Below are 27,340 nucleotides of genomic sequence, written 5' to 3'. Positions count from 1 at the left end.
GTGGCCAAGATTAGAGAATTTCCAGTGATTACATTTAGATCAGAAGCACTCAAACTTGGACTGAAGTAGGCAGTTAACTACAAAGGTATGTTTACAACACTAGCAGTTTTTCTCTTCTCAGGTAGGATATAGAAATGTTTCTTTACAGTTCACTTAAATACAACAGATACTTAAAAGCAACGTCAGTCAGTTGTGGAAGAATACTCAGGCTGCTCGTATGCACCTGGGGTCTCTGCTCTAGAGGAATGCCTGTTATGCTGTGCCATTTCTTTGAGGAGGAAGATCATCTGGAATTCTTTGTCCTATCACTAGACAAGTGGGTGCCTCTTCTCAAGTGGGGCAGATGTGAAGTAAATAGAATTACCTCAGTGCAAAATTATCTGAGAGCCCCACAAACCAGACAGCCTGTGGAACAGCTAAATATCATTTAGGGTGACCCTGAATAAGGAAGCAAATTAGCATAAGATGAGCTAGATCCCACTGAAATCCTAGTGGAGGGCATAAAATGGGGTTTAGAGTTTTCACTAACTGTGTAACCTTATGAAAATACATCAAATAGCTGGAAACTTCCAGACAAATTCAAATTCAATTTAAAGCTGCACGTTTTTAGCAGTGCAGACAACTGACACTGGGATAACGTCCATGGAGACATAATTCCACGCAGAAGTTAAAGGCATAAGTAGTGGCCAGACACCTCAGTAGCTTGAGACCATGACAGATTCTGTATTACCTCACCTCAAGGTGGGGTGTCTTTCAAAAGAAAATTCTGTGTCTCGTGAAGAAGCTGTTGGCGTGACAGTCATATTACCGGGTGGTATATTTTGGATTACAAAGTCAGGCTCAACAGCTGAACTTGTAACTTCTTAAATTCCCTACCTGAACTTCTCAGTCTATGGCTTGGCTCTCAAGCCTGCTTTTGTGTATTCTCACAAGTAATTATAATCTAAACATTTTAAACGCCCTGTGGAATCAGAGATCCTTCTCTTTGTTAAATGCAATAAAACCATGTGCTCTGCTTGTGAATCAAATTACAATTAGAACATCACCTCTGACTTGTCTAGTAAAATACATTTCAACCAAATTTCAGAAAGAAAATATCTGGTAAGCTTTTTACTGAAGAGTTGGGTGCCTTTCTTAATGAAGCATCACACAATTACTTAATCCACTCAGAATTGTTTAGAAAGAATGATCTACAAGAAAAAAAATACTTAAAAAATACATTTGAAGTGTTGCCAGGACATACAATTGTAATAACTCGGTTATGATAGTCTGTAGCATGGTATTATGAAGACAAATGGATGACTGTTGTTTGTAATCATCAGGGTTTTCCAGAAGATTAAACAGATGAAAGCAAAGTTTCCTAAGTAATTCCCTAGGAGATTTCATCATATCACAGAGCAGGTTCAAAAGCAACAGCTGATCTAATTCCAAAAGCTCTTAAACTCACTGTACATTCCAATGTATTCTTCCTCGTATTTTGGTAAGCTTGTTTTCTTCAGCCCCTGCAATGCAAAGCACAGGGCAAAAGGCAGGCTGCAGTGCAACGCCTGAATGAACAGACTTGGGCAAGAGACCTGCCTGGAATCTGGGCAATTTAGCCCTCCCAGATCATGCCGGAGCAATAGCACACAGCCTTGCTCTTCTAGCTCCTCTGTATTCTGAGGCTTTTGCCTATGTTATCCAAGTAATCTCTGACCTTTTAGATTGATTACCCTCTCAGTTTTTTCCACCTCCCTTGCACTCCTCCTCCACTCTCCTTCAGCCAGCCTGAGCATCATGAGTGTGATATCCCGCAGAGGAATCACTTAGTGAAAAGCCAAGGTGCCAAGAGCCCAGGTTTGAGTCCTGTCTCTGTCTTCACCTAGCTTTAATTCATGCAGAGCTGGATTCTGCTCTCATTTATAAACCACAGCAAATCAGTGGTTGTAAGCAGATTCAAGGATACTCTACAAACAGCGTTCGGCTATTTACCGACATCTCTAAAACAAATGAGGAAGACAGAGGTTACACTGTTAATGTATAATCAAAGCAGAGTATGGTAAAGAGAAGCATGGTAAGAATGGATGAATGCCTGGGCAGATCCTCAGCTTATGTATAACCACACATCCATGCTGACTTCTATCCGTCAGCTGAATCATGCTAATTTACATTAATTAAGAATCTTGCTCAGGCCTCTGTATTATATGAAGTGAAAGTCATTGTTTGGGCTTTTCAGTCATATACGGTAGCTTATCTCAGATCCTTGATCAAACTCCTCAGATTTCACTGAGATTGATAAATACCAGAATCAAGTTTCAGATTGAAAGTGATGTCATAATTCTTACTTTTTCTGCAAACGCTTTGTCTTGATTCTTTACCAAATTACTGAAATACAAGGGATTGACATCAGTCATATATTTAAGGCAAGTTCCAAAGGCCCTCCTATTATGTTACAATCCTGATTTATCCAAAATATACTACTGTGTAATGCTAGCATTACAAGCAATTATGAGATTTTTATTTGGTTGGAGGCAAGGGTGTTTCTCAAGCTGACTCCACAGTGTAGTACTGCCACATATCCCATATCCTCTTTCAGACATGCAAGAAAATGTTCTGAGCTGAACAGATTTTCTGTATTGTTGTTATTTATTATTTAAGGAAAAGGAGTTAGGAAATCAACAACAGAGTTGTCTGTGCTTTGCTTTGAGACTGGGGTTAATTTCTGGAGCAGTGGAATTTTATAAGAACCAGGCACTGGTGTCAGATTCTCCAAAGGAGGGATTTTCTGCATGTTGTTTATAACTGCTTCTGTTCTGGGCTGGTATGTCAGTAAAACAATTTATACTAAGAATATTCTCAGATATTCCATCACTTATTCCCTGTTGACTAGGAAGGTGGCTTGAAAGACCTGAGATATGAACTAACTTCAGAAAGGAAAAACTGTACCGTGAAAAAAGACTTCTTTAATAGCATGAAAAAGCTATGTAAGAGTACATCATCTGTAATTGCAGTACCAAGACCACCTGCAAGTGATAACGCTTGTATGAATTTTAATTAGAGAAACAACATTTTCTTGCAATATCTCCTTTCCCTTTCCAAGCAACATAGCTGAATAGTTTAAGTTGCTATGGTTACAATGGGTTGTTGCAGACTGTGGATCATCGTGATAGTGACATATTTGCACGTAAAGAACAAAGGCTGCATCTTTCCATTTCAGCCAGATGATTTTAGCCCTAAGTATTTCTATGATTTTAAATCAATTGATGCAGCTTGACATAACAGTCATACTAGGTGAAGAAAAATGAAAACTTCATGGAAGTTCAACTTTTCAGCTTAAAATAAGTTCCTTTGCAATGAAGCATTATTCCAGTTAGAAGTTTATTTTAAGAAAATAAATGGTACTTTTCAACAACCCATATAGAACAGGAGTTTTTATATATGCTTTAAAAAGAATGCCAAGCTGTTGCCTTGGCTCTTGAGCTATTAAAGGCACAGTCTGTTTCTCATGAATGACGAGCAAAGAGCTGGCTGAGATTCGAACTCTCTCCTAGTTTGATCCATTCTATTTGAAAATGTAGCAATCTTATCTTCCCGCTGCATTGAGCAAGTATTTTTCATTATAGATTGGCATCACATCCACTAGAGTACTTAGTGTCTTCCATTTGGAGGCAGCCAAGTCGCCTCTTTTGATCCAAAACAGTTGTTAACTCTCTAAAGTATTTCTTTATATGAAAAAATAAAAGAGAGATCCTTGAAACATTTTAGCGGAATCCCGTGTGAAACTAATTTGTAGGAAAAAACAAATCAATAGGTGTGTAGGGTGCACAGGGAGAAAGGGTGTGTCTGTGCTTGTGTGCATTCTAGCTTTCAGATGTTTTCATCCAACTAATTTCAAGGGTTAAGAGCAAGATAGTGTGCTAAAGTGATTCCAGATGGGCCAATATTAATATCTTTCTTTTCCTGATGAATGAGAAGGTATGACCTAGTTAGAAAACTGCTAAAATTACAGGCGCCACAGAGGCTTCAGCTGGTGCCCTACCACATAGATATTTATCCTTACCTCTGCAATTATAATGCTGATGAGCTGCTCGAACCTGCTGAAGGAGACGTTCCAGGGCTTCAGTGTGTCCCCTGTGCCGAGGTTCTCTTCCACTGCAGTCTTTCCAGTCTATTGAACAAAGGAAATAAACAGAAATGAAACACAAAGGAGCAGGAGAAGGTTTTAAAATATTTTCTTGCCTCGGATACTTCTTGGCTTTAGAGGAGTTTTACATCTGGGCACGCAGGAAAAAACGGCAGTTGTTTTTAAGTCTGCTGTTGTTACTCGCACAATGAGTTTCCTTTGCCTTGTGCCAGCTAGGTAATTAATCATAATGATTATTAACAAAGAGGTCACAATCAGCTCCTAGAGGCTCCTGTAGTGACTGACTAGACAATGGCTATTTCTTTTCAGTGCATAAATGGCCTCTGTTGCTGTAGCGTCAGAGCTGCTCTCAGCCTGTACCGTACTGACACTCTCAGTACCTCACTAAGATCACGCTACTGCTCCTTCTGCATTTTGTTGAGACACCAGGAGGCTAAATGACTCTCCTATGGTTGTATAGGAAACCGCTTGCAAAGCAGAGAATTAACATCTTCCTACATCCAGAGCTAGCTCTGTAGCCAGAGAAACATGCTCTGAGTAAAATTATTTCTGAAAATCTGCTCCCAGCAGAGGCCTGAACAAACGCTGGCAATTCCTGCCCTAGAGTCTACGGTCTGCTCAGCACTGCACTCGTGAGGCAAGAAGCTGCGGTTTCTGTCCCACATACCTTCAACCTACAGAAGACTCTGTTTTCACTCGTTTGCTGCTAGCTACAGTCTCAATCTTGATTTTAAAAAACAGACAATCTCATCACAAATAGGAGGATGAAACTGCGTGTATCAGAGAGGAGCTTTTTAATTCCAGACTTTACTATTTTCATACTTTCATCATAACGCGAAAAAAATATTGCACCAGTTTCCTGACTCAAATTAATGATGGATCAAGGTATTAGGAGATCTGTCTGCAAGGGAGACATGCTTCCATCTTGCTGGCATAGAGGCCATGTACGTATTCACAGCCACGAACAAACAGTTTGCTCACTCACTAAATATACAGATCTAGTTTCTAGTACAAGTTTGGAGTCAAGCATTCCTTCCAATAGGCTCACTATGCCAGGGATATAAATATGTATTTGCTGCCATTTAGCATAGCAGCTAGAGTAAGCCCCATGAAAGGGTGGAAAGAGAAGACATTCGCTATCCTGATAGCCTGTGGGCAGTTGTAACAGCTGCAGAGTGGCTCTCCTGCATGTTGCATGCTATTGTAGAGATCAAGGGCCAGCTGCATTTATAGCTCTGTGTGGGGAGGCCAGTTCTTAGATCTCCTACGAGCAGCCAAGAGGAACCAACTGGAACTCACCAGTCTCAAAGTGCTTTGGTGTCATCAAACTGGTAGAGTTTTGAACAACCTCATGATTTCTCTATCCCGGTGGTTTCCAAACTTTTTGAGCCTCCAGATTGCTGACTATCTTAAAAACGACATGGAAATCAGACCGGCTTCCGTCATTGTCCATCACTCACATGCTAATGAATAAGCCTAGAAATGTTACTATCTACTCTGATTTCACAGAGCAGCTGCACAACGCTGGCCGCCACTTTCCAGCCTGCTGCTGTGTATGTGGGGGAGACGGGAGGACAGTGGCAAGCATTCGCTGTCATGCTACACAGATGCATCTCCAAGGATGTCACTAACCTTTGATGCTTTGAGGTTGGAATGGATCAGGATTAAGCCCTGAAGCTTTCATTTCCCTTGCGTATTCTTCTGGCTGCCATTACAGACAACTTTGTAGAGTACTAATGTATTCACATTTAATTTTTAGCTTAGGGCTATATTTTGTTATGCAACACTGGTGTAATTTCAGGTTGCTGCCTTCTTGCCAAGCACATATCTGCTAGTTTTCAAAACCAGTGGTGAAGGCAGTCACGTGGATAAAGGAGTTCTGTCCCCGGTACCTGCTGTGGTAAATAGCATCTTGTCTCTCAAGCTAAAATTCTGACATTAGTATTACTTAATGAAAGAATTTACATTTAGGCTCTGATGGTCTCACTTGCTGTAAAGTTTATGCATGTGTCACTAAGGATACTTAATGAAAATACCACGTTCTTGCCAGCTATCTATATACAGTGAGCTGAGTCTGCCTAATGCTTCTGTGTTCATCAACAAAGAAAACATTCATATATAGCCATGAAGAAACATTTCTCTTTCTTTGCCATAAACTCACAGAAAATCTCATATCTACCAAGTGATGCTCCTGCTCTCCTACAGGGAAATCCAAAAGAGTCCTTTTGTTACCTTGGCTGCCTTTCAGAGAGAAACACCTCCACAATGATTGTCCCAGGCGCTTCAGTAGCACTGCCATGGATGGTACTGCTCTCCCTGGTGGAAGCAGGGACTTCACTGAGCAGCTGCACATATGACAACGTGGCCCTAATGCCAGCAAGTCTAGGACTTTCTGCTACTCTAAAGCCCAGAATCCCTGAGACACTAAACAAGGGAAATGAACTTAATTCTCTGCATAGTTTTTGTGTTGATCCACTGAAATCTGCAGGAAAACTTCACTTACATCCCAAAGCCTTGGAACTGGCAGATATCATCAGATTTCAGAAGGTTAGTAATAGTGGACAATAAATAGGGAGGACAATGCAATATGCTCAAAGCAAAAGTTCATATTGTACAAAGCTACAGTCTTAAATGCCATCTCTCTTGCCAGGAGTGGCCTGTTCTTTGGTGATATTTAGGTGAATAACTAGCAGAAACTTAACTGTTTCTCAGCTGATGTAAATTTTTTGTTTATGGGGCCAAATCCTGTGCAGTTATACCTGGCTGTAGTCAAGGTAATTGCATGTCACTAAGTTATTTAAAACAACTCCATAGTAGTGAGTTATCCACATAACCAAGAGTAGAATTTTGTCCCACGATTGCAGCACATTTTTGTTCTGAAACAGAATATTTCTTTAGCTTAGTTGTGCTTTTATTCTGGGGTAAACATGAGCAAAATTGAAGCAAAATGGGGCAATGGTACTGCAAGAGCCTCATTTATCCAACCCTCTCCAGGTTGACTACTGAGAGTAGGTACAGCTTTCTTCATTTTCTCACATTAGCATACCAGGTTATTAAATTGTTGCATTAGCCTAATAAAAACAAGTGCTAATGCAATAAAATGAAAAGTCCCACTTTACTGCATTAATCAATACAAGGGAAGCTATAATATGCTGAGCCAGTTTGGCAGTGAACACTAAGTCTGGAAAAGCAACTAACACGACAACGTAATTATAATAGATTAAAAATTACAAATGAAAAATCATAGTCCTAATGGAGTCTGAGAAAACCTGTCATAGGTTTGAAAAGGAAGAAAGGCTTTTGGACATGTCTGGAACATTTTAGTGCTTACGGGCTAGATCCTATCAACATGCGTGTCCATACTAGAGTGTTTTACATACAGGATGCTATAAGAATGGTCCAGTGAATAGGATCTGTAATGCCACAAGGCAGAATACAAAATTACATATGATGCATGTGCTTTGGTTCTAGCAGTTCAGATTCAGGTTTTGATCCATTCATGTACTGGCAAATGAGGTTCCATATAGCAGAACTCTATTAAGAGAAATGAAGGTCAAAATAGTTCTCATTTTTCTTAAGTGTTAGTGACTAGATGACAATGTTCTGTCAAAAGACTAGCGAAGAATAAAAGATAAGACAAATAAATATACATATATGATTATTTTGCATATTTTTTGGGGGTGTAAGGAACTGAGTTTTATTTTTTATTTATTTCACTCCTACGTGATATGGCAATTAAATGGTGAACTCCAGAATATTTGTCTTTTTCTGTTCTTTGAAGAAGGAGAAATTCTTACAAAGCAACATCACTAATCAAACTAGGAGGGTAGACAAACTCAACCTACTTGAAGGAGAAGCATATTCAGGAGTAGATTTGTGTGGAGGTCCCCATCCTCTCATGTTGTATGCTGAAACATGGACGTAATACCTCTGGCCCTGCAAATGGAAACAACTGGAGTCAAAACTGTCAGTTGACTCAAAATCTTGACTGTAATAACCGGAAAGCAGTCCCTCCCAAAGATGTTTTCTTTGAAAAACTTAAATAGCTTTCAGTGGCGTCAACTGATGCACCATGACAGATTGAAACATAGTACAAAGATTTCAGGACAGGTGATCTGCTGCGGGTTAACAGAACACACCAATTCCGACTGAGAAACTGCAATCTCTTCTACCAAAGCCGAACCCTGGGAACTGTTACAATCAGACTTCAGGAATAGGGACTCCCTTTTTTCCTGTTGTATTTAACAGAGTCTCTCTACCAGCACAGCAACGGAAGAAGCTTCGTTTGGCTGCCACTGAAATCAGTCAGACCTTTATCACTGAATTTGATTCATAAATCTAGGCTGATGGAAAGCACTTCTGAAAGTCTAACTTTTAATTTAAATATGCTATATACTTTGGAGGGTATAGACAAACACAGAGTAAGCACTGTTCTTAACATGTGCCTATGGAAGTGACTGTGCAAGCTTGCTTGATTTGAACTTAAGAACAGTTACTCTGTTTAGTTGTTAGAAAACAAGAAGCAGAATAAATGCATATTGTGGCTCAGCTCCTTGGAAGACAGGGTGCTTCAAATCAAAGATTTCTTCAGATAAAAGGCTAGAAAAAAACAATATTTTTTTATGTTCTATGTAGAGGGTTTTATATTGTGCTCATTGGTTACTCTTTAAAGTTAATTCTGTCATTTTGAGAGCCCATGTTTTGGGACACTGGCCCAGGGTCACGTCCCCCTACTATAACTTTGTAGGCCTGCTTCAGTGTGCAGTGAATTCAGTGGAAAGGCTCCAGCTCAGTGGATGCTGGATTGGGCCCCTCTGATGATGTTTTCAGTGGAAATAGTAGTATTTTGAGCAAGCTTTATTTTCGTCAAGCATTTTGTGAGTCAAAATTTGCTTGCACAAATGGTCCTGAACAACCTGTAGGAAAAAGACTTTCAGACACATGGTCAAAATTATTCTGCTTAAGAATTTCTATGAATATTCATCAATTTTCTCCATCACTGACCCAGTTCTTGTCAGTGTAAAACATTTGTACAAAAATAAATAACAAAAATGAAAATGATTGCCAGCAATGTGTGCGTTCCTGGAAGTAGTAGAAGAGAAAGAACTGCTATTTTAGCTATTGGTCATCAGAGTCAGGACTAGATCTTTCATGAGACTTTGGTCTGCACTAAGATGATCCTGTGACCCAGAGGACAGCAGCTTTTACTCCAGTCATTTTTGATCTCCCCTAAGCATGAGAACTTATAAAACAGTTCATGCTGTCTGTCTATTCCTTTGTGACTTTTGGATTATGGATACCAGACATACTATGCTTAATGAGTGGAACTTGGTGCTAGAAGAAGGGCACTCTACAGTTGTTATCAACAGGCATGGATGCAAATTATCAGTCACTGGGGCAACAGGGGGCATCAAGATCTAAATGAGTCATTTGGCACTTACTGTTCTGAGACCTGTGATGGTGCACCTCAAAGACTGAAGATTATCCATAATTATTTCACCAACCAAAGGAGAAAAGTCTTCTGAAGAGCTCCATTCCACTAGGAAACAAATAGCAGAAGGAAATCAAATCAGATACCAGCCCAAGCAAAGAAATCAAACTACTTGAATCACTCACAGGTTAAGTTTTCTCCTAGCAGTTTCCCATGTGGATACTAAAAGTCATGTTTAAAAAAAATGTTTAGCAAAACTTCACACAATAATTAAATTATATCTCTGTGTATGAAAGAGAAAAGCAAAATATTGCTCAAAAGCTTTTCAGGAAAGAATGCTTAAAAATACACTGCAATACAAATTACATTCAGTCAACATTTGCCCTCATTTAAACAATTTCCTTTTAAAGAAAGAGAAGTAGTGGGAAAGAGTAGGTAGAGGACTTGGACCTGCTAATGCCACTTGGCAGTTTATACATCCAAACCAACAAAAGTACTGTTTTGCAGTTGGATCTGCCTTGGTGGGCATGGGCAGAGAGTTCTTTTGCCACAAAACTCTCATCACCTAGCCTTGGCTAATTTGTATAGAAATATCCTCCTTGGACTAGATCCGACACTCACTAGAGTCTCTTCACTGGTTTCAGTGGGTTCTGGCTCTCTTGTCCAAGCCTGATGCTGCTGTGGTCACTGAAATTACAGAGCTCCAGAAGGAACTGTTAAGTTGTATCCATTTTTGAAGTGAATTAAGTGGCGCTGGGCTGACACATCCCTCCCAACCCGTCCTGCAGCCTAAATTACATGGCTACCCTCACCAAAGTGCTCCCATCAACTTGTACAGACGACTCGTATTCCTGCTTAAAGGGTTATGAAATTAGTAGCCCTGCTGTCAGTACTCTTCCTCAGTACTTGCAAAAATGAATGTGCATGTAAAATAATATCAAGCAGACCATACTAGATGATTTAAAGAAAAAGAATATATGCAAGTGGGGAACTGATGGCTGCAGGTAGGAAAACAGACTCTTCTTAAATTATACTTTATTAATGACAGATACCATGATTAACGTTAAGGTTAATCCCAGAGTCAGACCTCTGGGATTTAGTAACTTGTACTTCAGACTCCAACTTCTGGGAAAAGCTATCAAAAACACAGTGAAATTAATCTCTTAAATTATTCCACTGTAGACATGGGGAAATCCCATCAATTTTCTGGATTTACACCAAAGTAGAGAATTCAACCCAAAGCTTTCCCTTTAAGAGTCACAAAATGGTTTATAGATACTTTATTTGCATATTGATTAGTATTGGAGTCAATAATTTAGAATCGATCAGAGGGTATAGGTATTTTAATTTCAGCATGTGGAATTTTCATCTTCTGGCTGTGTCATAGTGGTATTTTCATGTTAAAAGAAAGGCTTCACAGAATTTTTTGCTCAGCATATACAACATTTAACTGCCAAAACATTTTTCTAAAATAGCCAAGTATCAATAGCACAACTCATTTCTCCTTTCTCTCCAAATTGCTCCTTTTCTGTGATTGCAGTTTGTGAATGCACAGCATGTTCTGCAACATTTTTGTATTTGCAGCAATGGAAAGGGTATTGGTTTTGTCTATCGGCTTTGAATTTTTTCACAGTGTATTTTTCTAGTTTTCCATGGGTTTTAAATACCTAATTACTGCCACCTTTAGTGGAAGCTATCTCTGTACATTAGTATGAAAATGTATAGACTGTTACGGTACCGTATTGTAGGTTTTTGTTGACAACTTAATTATAGGAATACTTACAAGTACCATTGAACTTGATGGCCTGTCAGAGCTTCCATTGTAAACCATGAGTTTTAGGGTTTATAACTCCACCGTATGAAATAATTGAGGACATTGCGTACATGCTGCAAACTTAGACTACATTGTCTGTTTTCCAGAAGGATAAATTGGAGAAACCCTGTTTGAACTGCTGAACATGTTATCAACAGGCTTGCAGTCACTTCAGATACCATTTTTCTCTTCATAGATGTCAAGCAAGATAGTGTTGCTCCAGACCGATTCTGCCAACAAATCCTGTCTTCACTGAAATCCCCAGGCACGACTAAGTGCGCTTCTCAGTGTGAGGGGCAGTGGTAAGGTTGCATTTTAGGCAGCACAAAAGCCAAGGGTGAAATAAGCAGCTTTAAGCTGCTTTTGAACTTCCCAAATTTTTAGCTGTTCTATGGACTGGAGACTGCCCAAACATAAACTGGTAGCTCAAGAGGCATATTTAAATTTGGGTAGCTTACACAAATAAACATTGCAGCCCTATTCTTGATGTGGGTCTGCTTCTCAACCCTTCCACTTGTATTCCAGCATTTAGAAAAGTGCTCCTAATATTTAGAGATCCTAACATACTGCCTGAAGAGGAATTAACTGCCTTAATCTAAACAGGGTTGCAATCCTGCGCGTTTGCAAGCATGCGTACAGCAGGAACATCGTGGTACTAGTATTACGACTAGCAACAGCATGGCAGTTTGTTCTCAGGAATAATCAAGGACCACTGAGTTCAGAGAAAGAAGCTGAGTTACCAAGGGGAGAAAAGGCTGACATTGCCTTTAAAGCCGACTCAGGAACAGATGAGGAAGTGGGGTGTGAAATAATAAATCACAGCTCTGATGTTCTAGGGCAAACTGTTGCCCCAACTCCTGTTGTTAGTGAAACCCCACGTGCAGGGCAAACGCCCTCATCCACTTGCTGGGTGACACCGTGATCTCCCAGGCCCTTGAAGGACAACTACTCGCTCGGGAGAGCGACCGAGTCTGCTAGTCCTTTCGCGAGGCACTGAGGAGAGCTGTGTACCCCGCTGATCCCCTCGGCCAGCCGAGTCTTCGCTGGCTGCTAGGCTGAGGCTCAGCTGTGCTTCTCATTATACAGCCAAGTAATGCCAGCATTTTGCACTTATTTTTTTTAGCTTACCCTGTGGTGGCTGAAACCCATGAAACTGAAAACATAGGAATATGATCTTAGCTTGTGGATCAGGTTATGGTTATCGTTATGACTGAGAACCCCCCTTTTAACCTAACAAGATGGTGTATACAAAGTTCCTCAAAATTCAATTTTCAAATATATATATTTAAAAACCTCACATTTGGAAAAAACCCTGCCCCCCAGTTTCAATAAAGATTTCCGTAACTGAAAAATAAATATTTTTTGAACAGCTGTGTTGGAATAGTGCCTTCTTTTTCCCCTTGTTTCAAAGTACTACTGAAAACATATCAACAGGATACACTGAAGCATTGCTATTTTGGACAGAATGTCATTCTCTGACTCACGATATCTGTCATAAAGAAACTCATAACAAATTTTGGAATTTTTTGCTTACTTTTGATTTTAACAAACATTTTTTCCCATGATTTTACTGATTCAAGTGAGAAGAGGATGACATGATATAGTTTTAAAGAAACGCAAATCAACTTAAGTCATTTATCAATTAAGGTCATATCTCCTGTTATACATGGCCAGATTTCAGCTTTCTACCATAATGGTCATCTAAAAATAATACATAATATTCTACTATACTCATTCATTGCGTTTTAAACCTTTTAGAAGGATGTGAATACCAGTGTCCCTATTTTATAGATGGGAAAATGAAGGCAAGGAGAGGTAGAGCATCTTGTCCACTCAGCAGGCCCCAAAACAACAAGGGACAAACGCCTGTGACCTATATTACATTTATAGGCCAGTGTTGCTCACATTTTCTGGCTATGTGGGATATATATAGTTCTTTCTGCTACCAATACAAAGCTACGCATCCATGGTCTTACCCTTGTGATTAACCTGAATCTAAAAATTGTGTAACTTTGTGCATGAGCAACCCATCATGAAGATTTTGCTAAATCTTTGCCTCCTTTCTGAGAGAGGGTGCTGGGAGAGACTGCTCTGGTAGTAAACAAAAAATATCAACCATTTGTGTAACTCTAAAGTACTTGGGACTTTAAGAAAGAACAAAAGGCTAGCTAACCTCAGCACTTAAAAAGTTGAATATAAAAATGCTCAAGTATAAAAACCTGAAGATGAAGAGGGTCCTTTATAAGAGCCCAGGAACAAGAGCTGGTCTTGTAGACTGTACCAACTGTGCTGTAAAGGACCTGAAAGCTGTTGGGTGAATTAAGGATGGAGCATGTTCCAGTCCTGTTCTGAACACCCCAAAGGGCTGCTTTGTTGTGAACGCTGAATGTCTTTGCTGTTGCGGCTTTCCATCTGACACTTCACGTTATGTCAGAGCAGGGCTTTTTTGTGTGTTTAATATATTGGTGACTATGTGTTTTAATGAAGGTGCCCTGTATTCCAGAGCTAGCAAATGCACGATGTGTTGCTGCGGTCGCCAAGATAAGTAGTAATTTTTAAATAAACAGCAGTATAAACAGTTACATAAAACTCATGTAAATTGCTGGCACATAATTTTAGACTGGCTTAAGTTATGTAACTTACTTGTGGCCAAGTTTTTTTTTTTTTTTTTTCATACTCAATTCATGCACTTTAAAATAAAGGGAGAAGTTTATTTTCACCTGTTTCTTTTCCACTCGCTATCTTTCTGTTATACTGAGCATGCCTTAAACAGCTCATCAGAGAGACTGACAGGCAGACAAGAGACAAAGTGAAGGCACAAAACACTTCCTGACCCTATTGTAGATTCATTTAGGAAAGCACCTTCTCCCGAGTCAAGTAAATAGCCTGAGCCACAGTAGAATTTGTCACTTCTCTTGGCATTTGTTTTTGCTTGCCCTTAAATTACTCACTGAATTGCTGAGTAGATTAATTAGACCGAGGGACATGAGTTCTGCTGCTAAATTGATGGGGTCTACAGAATAGTGTACTGAGCTGGGATTCTGGTTTTATTCTTGCATTTGCTACTGACTTGCTGTGTGACCTTGGGCAACGCATTATGCCACTACGCCTTTTAAACCAGACTTAAGCAGCAAAGATTCTCTCCCCTTCCCTTCCACCCCATGTCTAGGGCCTAGGCTGAAGGACGCTGTGATCGTAGCTTGTGTTTCCAAGGGCCTCCAAACAAATAACTGGATTGTTCGATAGCTTCCTTTGAAATGCAGGACTGAAAGAGAGCACTAACACCAGAAACCACTTCACACCATCTTTTTCTGCCTGCTGATCTTTACGAAATAATTTCAATGATTTACACTCATAATGTCTTAGCAGCTTGATTTCAGGATATCAAACACTGCCATTCATGTGCATAAAATCAAGATGAATGTACCTAAACAAATATTTAGAAGTATAACACAAGTGAAGAGAATTGAACACTAGTGAAAAGCAGAAATCAGTTTGCTGGTGTAGACAGCATCACCAGCTCAGATGGAGAACATTGTTTGCAGTATTTGGTCAGCTCCTCCTCGCTGCCTTGAATTTTCCAGCCTGAATTGAGAAAGGAACCCAATTTTTGCAGATTTGGGTTCAGGCTCTGTTCATGCCTCTCTCATGTTTGGAAATTCTCTAACGAATGACAGGAGAAAGGCAAGTCATACCAGCTGTAGGGAGTACTTGCAGAGATCCCAGCATAGTGCTTCCATTAGGAAAAAACAAATGTTTGGCACTGACAAGTTTGTATTTGTTCCCATGGATTTGTTTTTTTGCGTGAAGGGTATAATCCATCCATAAATGCACACTAACTTAGAACGTCTGGAATTGGTTGCATTCTGCTCAATAAGAGTGTAGACAGGGGCAATGTGATACGAGCCACAGCACTTAGAAAAGGGACAGGTGAACTTTTCATTTGTTTATTTGTTTAGGGACTCCAACTGGGATTTACTACAATGCCTAAGGGACTTAGGCGTATTGCTGTGCAAACATGGAAGTTAAAACAGTGTAGTCGTGGCCTGGGACTAGGATTTCTAGGTACTGCTTAAATTAAAACCTGGGCTCCTAACTGCTCTAAATACTAGCATTCATTATTTTGGATCTTATCTATTATTTCAGTTATTTCTGTAAACTTATTTAAGGCTCTTTGCACTGGGTCAGTAGAAGCATCAGTAAGGCTGAAGAGGAATGGAAAAGATGCAAACAAACAGCACTGTGTCCACCTGAAGTAAATAAAGCCCTGCTGTGTGTTAGTGTGAAAGAGCTACGGGTGGGTTTAAGGGCCTCTCATCAGAACAACATTCAGAACACCAAGGAGAGTATCAAGAAGAGCATTCCTAGACTATTCCTGGAGAGCACATCTTCATTTGAAACTTTCGTGGCTATAAATCTTCCTGATACTTGTTTCGGACTTTTTTTTTTTAATAATCAAATAGTTTATTTGCAGTAAAGCTTCTTCCCAAACAGCTGTGGGCTCCTTTACCTTTTACGCCTGCTAATAATAACCAATGATGTTAAATAACCTTTCTTGTGGCCCTGTTTCTGTATGTTCCTTTGACCCAGGCCAGAATACTCGATTTTATGTCTTGATGTTTATGGGAAGCATTATGACAGCAGGCTGGGTGCCAAAGACACATCTTTGCTTGATCATGGTTTCACTAGTTCATCTTATAGCAAATCTACATTGTATAAATGATTTATAAGATACTATTTTTATTGCATGGTAATAAAATTCTCGCCAAGAGAAAATAAAAAAAATTATTGACTGTTTTTTCTCAAGTATTTAATTAGTGTTTTCTAAGTACTAACAATTCTTTATCCATTTGTAATCAGGTCAGCTATTCCAGTAGAAGAAGGGACTTTTTTCCTTTCTGTTAGTGAAAGTGATGTTTCTTACTAACATTTTATAAATAACTAAGAGAATGTGCCATGTGGGTGCATATTGCCTTCCAATGTGGGCCGGCAGTTAAAAAGCTACAATGGATTATAATAGCCAAGATTTGTTTCTCAGCCCTGCAATGACAAACATATCCCACTCCGGCTGCGGAAAGAAAAGTGGGAGAAAATACGTGTTAGAATTGTGAAAAGGGATTGGAGAATAAATGGGGTTCTTATGCAAAGGCTTCACATCCTAGAAAGGTATAACAGGCCTGGCTCCGATCCTGTGGATTTCCACTCCCAGTGGGTGCGTTTTACTCCTGCAATCGGTGTAACCAAAGCCGGTGGGGAAGCTTATGAACCTAAGGACTACTCATTTGTGTGGAGCATGCTTGGGTTAGGCTCCGCTTCTTCCCAAAACATAATACATTAAAATCTAATTAATAAATAATGAGCAGTTGGGAAAATGCAAACAAAAAAGTAATCTATCACAATGTCCAAGACAAACCAGAGCACTGCACAGCACTGTTAACAAAGTAAATACACAAACGCTAATTCAAGTAATCTGTTTAATGGGATTCCACTGCTTTTCCTCTGGTTCTTCTGTAATCTATTTTTAAAGAGGGACTTAGCTGCATAGATGTTAATTAATTATATTTAAGGCTCTTATTTCTTTATAAACTAATCCCCACAGTAACTTAAAGAGCTTTCACCTTTCCCTAGCAGTGCAGCCAGGTGTGGCAGGCAAAACAGTCTTGATTTGGGGAATTTTTACTTAATTTAATTTATTGCCAATTAACACAAACTTCTAATCGCTCATTCAGAGCGAGAAGAAAGAAAACATAAACCATTAAACAAACATTTAAGTGAACACCTTTCCACTGCCTTTCCCAGGCTCAACTTAAGCCAAACACCTATCCTTCCCCTTTCCTACTGTCAACTTCCCTTGCCTCCACCACGGGGTTACACTCAGCGATGGGGTTTTCCATCGCATTTAGGGCTAGCTGGGCCAGTTGTGACCAGCACCCACCATCTCCTGACCTCCTCCCGCACCTGTGGCCCTGGCTACTGAAACCTGCTATATATACCCAACACAGCACTCGGGCGTGAGCTAAGTGGGTGCTCGTGTGTGAACTCTTTGGGTGCTCAGACATGAGTTAACAGGGCGCTCATGTGTGAACCAGCTGGGTGTTCATTAGTAAATCAAATGGGTGCTCATGCATGAACTGATTGGGCGCTCATGCATAAATTGATTGGGTGTTCATGCATGAACTAATTGGGCACTAATGCATGAAAACAGTAAACCCTGCAATTTATGCTCAATACATGAGGTTGAAGCAGATCCAAAGGCCTGATTCCAAGTTTACATTCATTTACCTGTTCTGTGGGTCAGATCTAATTACTAGAACAGTCCCAGGTTTTGGTTGGCGAGGCAAACTGACTATGTTTTAGACCCTTTATGCTTGTAAAAGGTCCATGATGGACCAGAGAAGACTTCAGACAAAGCGGTGAGCAGGAAAACTTTGCCACAATCCCTTTGAAGACATTCTGGTTTTGTTCAGGCCTCCAGTGAGGAAGCATTCCCAAGCCAATGAATCAAAAGAACTGCTAAATCAGGAACCTCCTTCAAGACAGAAGCCGAACGTCTTGAGTTCCAGTCCTGCCACTGACTATTCACCTCTGCTGTGCAATACCTATGAACTGGAAGCTATAACGCTTAGCCACATGCAAATCATTTCTAAAAATACATATTAATTTTGGTAAGTCAAAGCAAATGTAAAAGATAAAGCAATGTCTAAAATTCAGGAACATCATGATATGAGCCTTTTTTCTTAGACACCAAAGGCAGACAAAACCAGAGCCTATATGTCTGGGTTTTCTCATAGCCATTCATCTTGAGCTGCTGTTCAAAATCCTTATAAAACACAAAGCAGGAGGAAAGAATGATTGAATTGAGTAACTGGTATCTGATAAACTACATTAGTTAATTACACCATCACTTAATATGTGATCCATGATCAAAGGTGGTTTTAAATACATTGCAAACTTAAAATGCAGAATTTTATGTTAAGCCCAACACATACTACAGACGTTGACAGGAGCTAGAAATAGAAAGGTTTGTTTTAACATTTATACATTTCTGTACTTGCTAGGCATAAAAATAGAAGTCAAATTGCACAGTCCTGTTAGCTACCAAAATGTAATGTGCAAATAAAGTGCCCAGGAGACCTAATAAAATGCCATAAATGAACTACTGTAAAAAATATCAGACCACACCTATTCAGCAGGATAAATTCAAATGTATTACAAAGAAATGTATTCTCTTTCCTTTTTATGGAGTAAGAACTGTTTTGGGGAAAGAAAGAAAGAGTTTCAAAATATACAAAGAAACTTTGAATAATAAGTGAAAAGGGTTTCAAGATCAAGTTGAATGCAGAATGCTACTTAATTCCACTATGGACTGGAACAGGGTCAAGCAGTGACATGGCATCTACTTTAGAAAGATGCATAGGTATTAATATTAAAGCACCACATTTTCACACCTAAGATTCACTTCTACAAGCATTCATTTCCATAACCAGGGTTCTTCCAGAAATCAAAGAAAGCATAGGCTTGCTGTTTCCTACTCTGACACTGCTATGTGAATGGTTAGTTGCCACCAAAACAGGGAAAAGAGCTGGAGATGTCATATATATATATATATACACACACACACACACACACGTATGTACGTCTTTGTGTAAGCTCTACCTGTTAGACTAGCCAAATCTCTCTGGAGTCAAACCTCACTGTACAGTACTAGAAGGATCACTGCAGGAAACCTGCTATGGAACAAATCCAAACTTGATCAAGCATGGCAAGTCAACTATTGATGGACAAATCAAATCCGTAATTACAAAACATATGGTATGTGCTGTTTGTACGTGCTCACAGGACAAGCAGAAGCCCACGCAAAATGATAAGATTATTTGGTTATGAAAAGATTGCCCCTTAGAGTAAAACATGCAGAGTCACACAAAATTTTTAGATAGTTTTTGTAAAATCTTTGAGGTTTTTTCACACTGAAATTTTCAATGAAAAAATTCCATTGACACAGTGAGGTGTCAACTGAGGATCTGAAATACAGGTTTTTTTTGAGCTACAGAACGTAGACAGGGCCAGCCTGGCAGGCTTCCTCATCCCATGACCCATCATGAAAACGCAGCTCCATTCATCCTTTAGTTGAGACTTCCAGTGATAACACCAAATTGCATCAACCTCTCCTGGACAAAGGTACTTGCCTATAATCAACCCAATTCATGCAGGCATGCGATAGCAACATACCGTGGCTACTGCGTATCTAGCTAGCACTGAACCGGAGATTTAAAGATGATTTAAATTATTCTCAAGCAAAAAATTCTGAAATGAACCGCAAATTGCCTTGAAAAAGGGAGGCAGGGAACGACTTTTTGTCAAAATTTAAGCAAGACATAATTCCTTCTTTCCTAATCTAAGCTGACATGGTGGTGTTTTTTTTTTTTTTTTAAAGAGCTACACTGACATAGAAAATAAAAAAATCTTCTCTCCATCCCACAGAAATCCTAGAAGGCAGCTGGACAGTCCTGACAAACACGAAATATTCTGCTAAAGTAACAAACTAAAAAAGGTAACAAGGGCTAAAGTGGCCTAGACAGCTTAGTATCACTATCTGGAAAATAACTTGGCTTCTAAGTCCACAGCTACATCCAAACAGAGAGAAGATGAGCTCTGTTTGCTACATCAAACATGGCTCAGATTTTTTTCTCTCTTCCTCTCTCTTCAAACACAAATAGTTCCAGGCTCTTAAATAAATTAGCTCAACTTTGGTTACACAAGCTGTTTCGTTTTTTTCTCCAAAAGGGAATATAGATGTTTGTTTAAAAATTGTAAATAAAATATAAACGGAGATTTTCCGTTGCCTAGTGATCCTTTCCAGTAGGTAATGATCAGTGCTGTGTCCATTTTTCTTCCTTATCCTATACTTGGGGATCACAGCATTATTATGACTATTTCTGATGGGAAATGGATGAAAAAAGAATGCAATAAGAGGAGGTTTACCTGTACTCATTCACTGTAAAGGCCAAATAATAATCAGGTTTAAAATGCACAGAAAATAAGTGCAACAAAATTACTTACCATTACTTATAATTTTGTTCTTTAAATAAAACTGCTTTCTTTATGTGTATGTGCTGTGTGGAACATGTGAACCCTAGGAAGGCTAATTAGTGAAAGAACAGTTCTTAAAAGCCCTACAAGCACTTACCACTTGGCTCTATTGGGACTGTTCCTAGGAGTCAAGTAGTGCCTATCTGGATTATGTTGCTGCTGGGACCATGGTTGCTTCAAACCATGGCAAGTGATTTTGTATATTAGTGTGGAACGCTTTGATTGTGTTTTCAAAGATGCAAAACTAAAGCAGGTCTTAAGTACTTCCACAATGGGACGTTTGGCTTTAGGGCATGATTAGCCAAGGGCAGGGGTTTTTCTTCTCAATATTACAGTGATGCTTCACATCCTTCCTAAAACTGGCTGGGGTAAGGTGTCTCTGGCTTTGAATCTTTCTCTAGCATGGAGGAGGTTATTACTGTTATTATTGATTTATGTCATGCCTGTCTGCTTCCAGACTCAAAACACTTTACTAAGTTACAATATACATAGGAATCATTTCACGTCAGCCACCACCACGCTGTAGCCTTCTCTGGAGGGAAACTGAAGGGAGCCATTAGGATGGTGCCTGCAACATTAAACAACAATCCAGGAGAGGAAGTAAAGAATACTCTGGCTCCTAAAGCAATGGCTCAACAGAATGCAGTCACTGAACCGCCATCCAGCTGGGACACCAAAGTCAATACCCATTCACCGTGTGTGGTTAAAATTAAATCTCCTAATGAAGTGAGATGGTTTTAGTGGTTAGAGAGTGAGTGCAAAGTATTATTCTCCTGTATTATTATTTGTAAGTTATACAGCTAACAAGGGAAAAGATCACACACAGGAAAACAGCAGACAGTCAGATAATGTTCCAAGCCCAGTTTCTAAATGACATTTGGGCAAATAAAGCTTTGGAAAAAAAAAAAAAAAAAAAAAAAGATGACACAGAAAAAAGGAATTGGCAATTTCTCACTGTTTTTAGGGAACTAAACTAAACTGAAGAGAAGTGATGTCAGTTTTTATCCCCTATAATTCAGGTCTGGAGAAAAGAACATTATTAGCTTCTGTTAATGAGCAGATATTCCCTAAACACTGCTGCAAATGCTCCTGAATTTTAATTTGCTTAGAAAAATAAATGGTAAAGGATTGAGGGAAAAAAAACCCTAACAGCTTATTTTTGTCCCTGAATTCGCAAAATGCTTAGCTGGTTTTCTGGATAGGAGGTTATATGTCTGACTAAAAACATCCTCACACAATGTTATCAAGCTCTCCTTTCAGGGCTAGTAATTGCTACCTGGTTCTAATCATTCTTGCAAGTGATCATTTGAAAGGTTCATTTTATGACCCCTCAAACTAGCACAAATCTCACTCCATAATGTAATAAACAATTCTACAACCAGTGCTTAATTAATTCCCGAAAGTCACCAAAAGGAGCTATTAATGATCTTTCTTTTTATCTAACCATAAATATGCAAGTCTCCTGGGATAAAGGATTTAAAAAGAACGTTCTGGCAAAACTAACTGTCAACTTGATAAAGCATAAAATGATCACCAGCGAGGGTAATTCAAAATACAACAGCAATGCTCCCTAGTCTGATTAGAAAGTTAGGTCAGGTTGGATTAAATTTCTCTGAATGTTGCACTTACCAAAAAGAGGACAGAATTGACACGGTGCAAAACAGACTCAACCCAAATGAATACACAAGAGAAAAATACTACAACATTTAGAAAATTATTTTTAAAAATCAATTCTATTTGGGAATTTGCTTTACTGTGAAAATATCAACAATCATTATAATTAGAGTGTGGACAATGTTTCACGGTTGTTTAAAATACGTGTGTTACAAAGAGCAGGCTGATATTTTCAAGAGAGCTTAAGTGTTTTAGGACCCCAAGTATCATTTTCACAAGTAAATCAGGCAGTAGGAGGCTCTTAAATGAAATTTAGTTTTCTGGCAACCCAACCCATTGCTGAAAATTAGATTTAGGCTTCTAAAGGGCTTTGATGTTTTTGAAAATCACACTTCCTGCAGCACTGCACAGCTGACTAGGTGTAAATACAGTAATTTGCCCTTCTACTGAGGCTATCAGGAATGGAATCACTTTGATGGCTTTAGTGATGTCTAGGAGGTTGGGTTTTTTTCTTACCCTGTAAAAAATGATTTACTGGGCATAGCCAGTGATGACTGAAATCTCTGACCAGAAGCAGGGGGAGGATGCAAAGAGAGAATCTGCCTTTTCCAAAATAAACTCATGCAGTCCTTTGGGTGCTTGTGCTTGATGCCAGTGGAGCCTGTGCACCGGCAGGTCCCAACCCCAGAAGAGCTCCATTAGCTATTGGAGCCTCGATGGACTGGGGCTTTCTGAATCTCTCCTGTTGAAGCAATCCCTGTGACACCCACAGATGGAAGCATGAAATGGACTGCCCCACAACACAGCTGGAATGGTTCTTGCTATGCCTACGGAAATCCAAGGTTCAGGTACCTCTCAAATGAGTTTTTAAGTATTAATACAAAGAAACAAACACAACAGGAAACATTAAGAGAGACACAGTGGGAAATAACTAAGAAGCCTTTCAGGCTCCCCACTTCTTGACTCCCCTGGGCTGGGTAAAGAAGGCCTCAGATCTCCAGAACAGTGCTTTTCAGTCCCTTGACCTGTGGAAGGACTCAGGCTCCCACTGGAAGATGGAGACTGCTGATGGCTGCACTTAACACTGAAGAACTTACTGTTCCACACATTTTAGAAAACCTGGAAGTTCCTTTCAACAGGAAATTTTAAAATTTCTCATTTTTGTCCTAATCTTCAATAAAACTTTTTTTTTTTTTTAAAATGTTGGAATTTCCTGTGGAACAGAAATTCTGTTTTAAAACCATTTCTATTCAACAGCGCTATTCAGATGGAAGTATTTTCCTATTCATTCCACTTTGCAACTAACTGGTGCCACCCCAAATGTATTGCTCTTCCAAGAATGATGTGGGAGCCCTGGAATAGCTAATTAGTTGGGCTGTATGATGCCTCTGCCAAAAGTTTCAGCTTCCAGAGGCATTCCTTTAAGGAATGGTGGTGTGGGTTTGGCATTTACAAGGATACACATGGTTTCAGGAGCCCACAGGCACCAAAAGTTAGCTTGTGTTTTATAACTGCTCATCTCAACCCAGTCATTGAGCCGATGTCCTAACCACAGTGAGTCAAGCAAACTTCTTCAAAGCACTCATGGAGAAAGCTTTTGGTTAATTTATTTTTCTTTTTTAATAAAAATTTTGTCTTTGGGAAATCTTTTAAGAAAATTCCACTTCTACAGCTATTAACTGGGAAAATAATTAATTTCAAATGTTACTAGCATTGTAAGATAGTCTCTTGTAGATAAATACCTTTGCCACTTAGCCCTCAAATTTTTGTACATTGTTAAGGTAAATGAAAGATGTCTAAATCCAGTACCTTTATACTTGGTCACCACAGCTGAGTTGGCACTCAGAGGTTCTTGGAAGGTGACAGTGAGTGATGTACTGCTTGTTACCATGAGACAGACATTGGTTGGCGCCTCAGGGGCTCCTGGGAGAGAAGAGAAAACATCAGCTCTTCAGCACAACAAATCCTATTCAAACAATGTTTCTGAGTCTTCAAAGAACCCACTGAAAATCACCCTGCAATTGTGAGCTTTGGGTTGTAGGTGTTTGTGTTCTCTGCCTTTTGAGCATTTTAATTAGTGCCCCTGCTAACAATATCCTGCAGACACCATTTGTTTCTATCATGGTTTGGGCTCCTTTTGGTTAAAAATATCTTCCTGCATATATGTAACCCAATAAAACAGATTCATGCTAATTATGTCAATGAAAAGCCCCTATAAATCTCTTGGGGTGGGTAGGAGGAGAGAGAAAGGACAAAACCACAAAGAGCTAATTAAACCTTTATGGTTTCACTAACAAACTCAAATTTATCAAATAACAGAAAACATTTTTACATTATTGTGATTCAGACATTGCAAATTCCACAAATGTTTCGGTGTAGTGGTTCCAAAATACAGTTGTCAGTTGAGGCCTAACATCTTTTTTTTTTTTTTTTTTTAAAAAGCTTAATTCACAGAATATCAATCAGACTCAATTCAGAAATCAAACAAAATGTCATGACTTACTGCTGGGATTGATTTAAAAGCCCATTATATTAACTTACACTACTGCTGTATTTCCTGTATTTAGTATCCGATACAAGGAGCACTACATCTGTCTTGAGGAAGTAATCTTAGAATACAATAAATTTGAGAAAATTATTTGTAAGTACATTTATATAAAGATGGTTGTAAAAATGTTAATGGCAATGATTGTATTTCATTGAATAGGATACAGCTAAAAGATCTACATGTGAAACAATTCAGCCCTGTTTACTCCTTCCCATGGGCCCGAATTCACATTTACTTTGGGTACAGACTCACTTGTACAACAGTTTAAAGCGACCCAATCTGTGACTATGCTGATGAAATGTTATATGTGGATGCCAAAATTAAGATTAAGTTTTCACAATTTTTATATGTAAAATGAAATTCCATTGTTTGATCAAATGTTTAGAACAACTCCATTCTTCTAAAACAGAATACATTTTTTTAAAAAAATCAAATTACAACAGAAAAAAGGCCAGTGTCCCCATCCCTTTTCCTCCCTATTCATATATTAATTTCTAATCATCCTGTTTTAAACTCTGAGCACATTAAATGAGATCCAGGAGTAAACGTGAAGAGAAATAAGCGGAACAGAATCATTAGATCCTGAACCAAGAGTTTGGAGGTGTCATCTTATCAATTTTATGCAGCCCACTCCTAAAGGAGCTTTGTGCTTGTTGCTCTCAGATATTTGGTCCTCTATTGTTCTAACATCAATTTCCTTCTCATTCTTGGGAAGGCCATTTAGTCGTAAGCCTCAGTTTTCCCACCCTAACATTCAACTGCTTCACAGCAGTGCTGTGAGGATCAGTTAGTGAGAGCATCTTTGCTCAACAAAGGCAGAGTGTTCTCAGTTGTAGAGTTCTCATCTTGAGTTTTGCAAGTACTTTCTTCTACTTACTAGCATGCTCGTAGCCTGCCTTCATGCGCTTGTATAGCCTGTATCTCCATTCCCATGCTTTTAGTTGCTTCTCTTTTTCTGTGCTGTCTGTACCAAGGCCTTCATTCATCACTTGTGCAGACAATTCAGTAACTCGCTGCTGTGCTTCCTGGACCAATGTACTCAGATGCACTGACCTGCTTTCCATGTTAACAACTACCAAGAAAAGGGAAAAGTAAGTAATTGCTTGGTGGACTTACGTGACAAAATTCTGGCCTTACACATTCTGGTATAACACATGTGAGGTCAAATCCTTGAACGCTCTGCCTTCCAGGAGTTATCTTGTCATCAAGTGGATTAGAGCATGCCAATTTACAGCACTTAAGGATCTGGCCACTTAAATGGGATTAACAACATGAATAAATTGAGCAAATTTTGTCTTCCAATGTTTCTCATATGCCTAAAAATGTCTTAATTAGACTGAAATTGCATGTATGTTTTAAGTTGGTGGAATATTAAAACCGAACTAAAATAATAAATCATTTGGTTTCTATCCAACCCCTACTTTGCCATAATATCATAAGCTTTCATAGAAAAAAAGAAGGTTGTACTGGTTCTAAACACATACAATATATAAATCTCTACAAACGAAAGGAGATGTAATTGCCAAACTTAAGATTGAGAGTTTTGTGCCTAAGGGCCATGGCTGGTATCGAATGGATCTCTTTCCAGGTTTTCTTTGTGCCACAGTTTTGCCCATGTGCTATCTAATTAGTCCTCCAACAGACTGGACAGATAGTGAGCGGCTTGACACATGGAGACTTTGTTTTTATCCAGTGCTCAGAATATTTTTAATTTGACATTTAGCAGTTCAGATTGCCTGCATGAACTACTGTGTGATAATAAAGGTGAAAGTGAAGATCACATAGGTTACAAACTAAAATAGGTTTGATTTTAGCCCAACCCTACAAGACTACACTACACCAGCCCCTTTATTATACAGTGAAATGTGACGAATCAAGCCCTGTTTTCAGAAATGCTCTTGGCCTGAAATTGTTGAAACTATTTGCAGTTTAGAAAATAGGACTTGTAAAGGTGTTTAATCTGAAAAGAAATGCAACCACCGATCTGATGTTCAATATGCAGGAAATGGTGTACAAGAGAAGGAATTCTGAAATCACAGAAAATAACTTTTCTCCAGTGTCTGGTATTTTTGCAGAAGAGCTCTGAGAGAGTCTTAATTTAAAAGGCCCCTATTTACTGAAAACACTGCCCTAGCACTGCACTACTCTTAGCAATGATGGGGAGTTGCTATGTAGGGACAGCCAGGCTCTTCGTTTCCCTAAGATTTTTAGAGGAACAGCCTGAATCTTGCACAGGACGCACCAATCGTTCACTTGCATAAGCCATGAGCAGTAGACATTTCTGAAAACATCAAACTACTATATAAAGGACCAAGACTCTGACAGGTTTTTGACATCAAAACACCACATAAGTGAAAGTGTCCATGCATAGGAATGTGTTATTCCTAAACTGGAATCATAGGACTATGGAATAAATCAGATTGGAAAGGACCTTCTCTAGTCCAGTCTTCTTGTTCAAAACCGGGTCAGCTGTGAGGTCAGGCCAAGTTACTGAGGGCATTACCCAGTCTGGTCTTGAAAATTTCCCAGGATGGAGGCTTTGCCACGACTCTAGGCAACCTGTTCCACTGCTTTACTGTTCTTATGTTGAAAAAGGTGTTTGTTTTATCCAGTCTGAACCTCTCGTTTTAACTTCTGCCTTCTGTCTCTCATAACAATATCACAATCAAAGTTTAGTGGAGTCTAAGGATAACCCTACACACTAATGTGAAAAGTGCCATG

The 27,340-nt window shown here is 39.2% G+C and overlaps 1 protein-coding gene across 1 annotated transcript in view; it reads right to left on the bottom strand.

Annotated features, from left to right (window-relative positions):
* The window catches only part of ANKFN1 (ankyrin repeat and fibronectin type III domain containing 1), a gene marked incomplete at both ends in the record, with an annotated part of 62,293 nt that overhangs the window by 24,539 nt on the left and 10,414 nt on the right, over positions 1 to 27,340 (bottom strand). The window contains 5 exons of the mRNA XM_082326625.1: positions 4,040 to 4,147; positions 7,969 to 8,059; positions 9,565 to 9,662; positions 23,881 to 23,994; positions 25,497 to 25,691. Of these exons, the coding sequence (XP_082182751.1) occupies positions 4,040 to 4,147; positions 7,969 to 8,059; positions 9,565 to 9,662; positions 23,881 to 23,994; positions 25,497 to 25,691 (606 nt within the window). The remainder of the gene's footprint in view (positions 1 to 4,039; positions 4,148 to 7,968; positions 8,060 to 9,564; positions 9,663 to 23,880; positions 23,995 to 25,496; positions 25,692 to 27,340) is intronic.

The sequence above is a fragment of the Platalea leucorodia genome (assembly GCF_965183815.1).
Source record: "Platalea leucorodia genome assembly, chromosome: 14".
Taxonomy (NCBI): domain Eukaryota; kingdom Metazoa; phylum Chordata; class Aves; order Pelecaniformes; family Threskiornithidae; genus Platalea; species Platalea leucorodia.
Note: the sequence above shows the minus strand (reverse complement) of the source record. Positions and strands in the feature narration are given on the sequence as shown.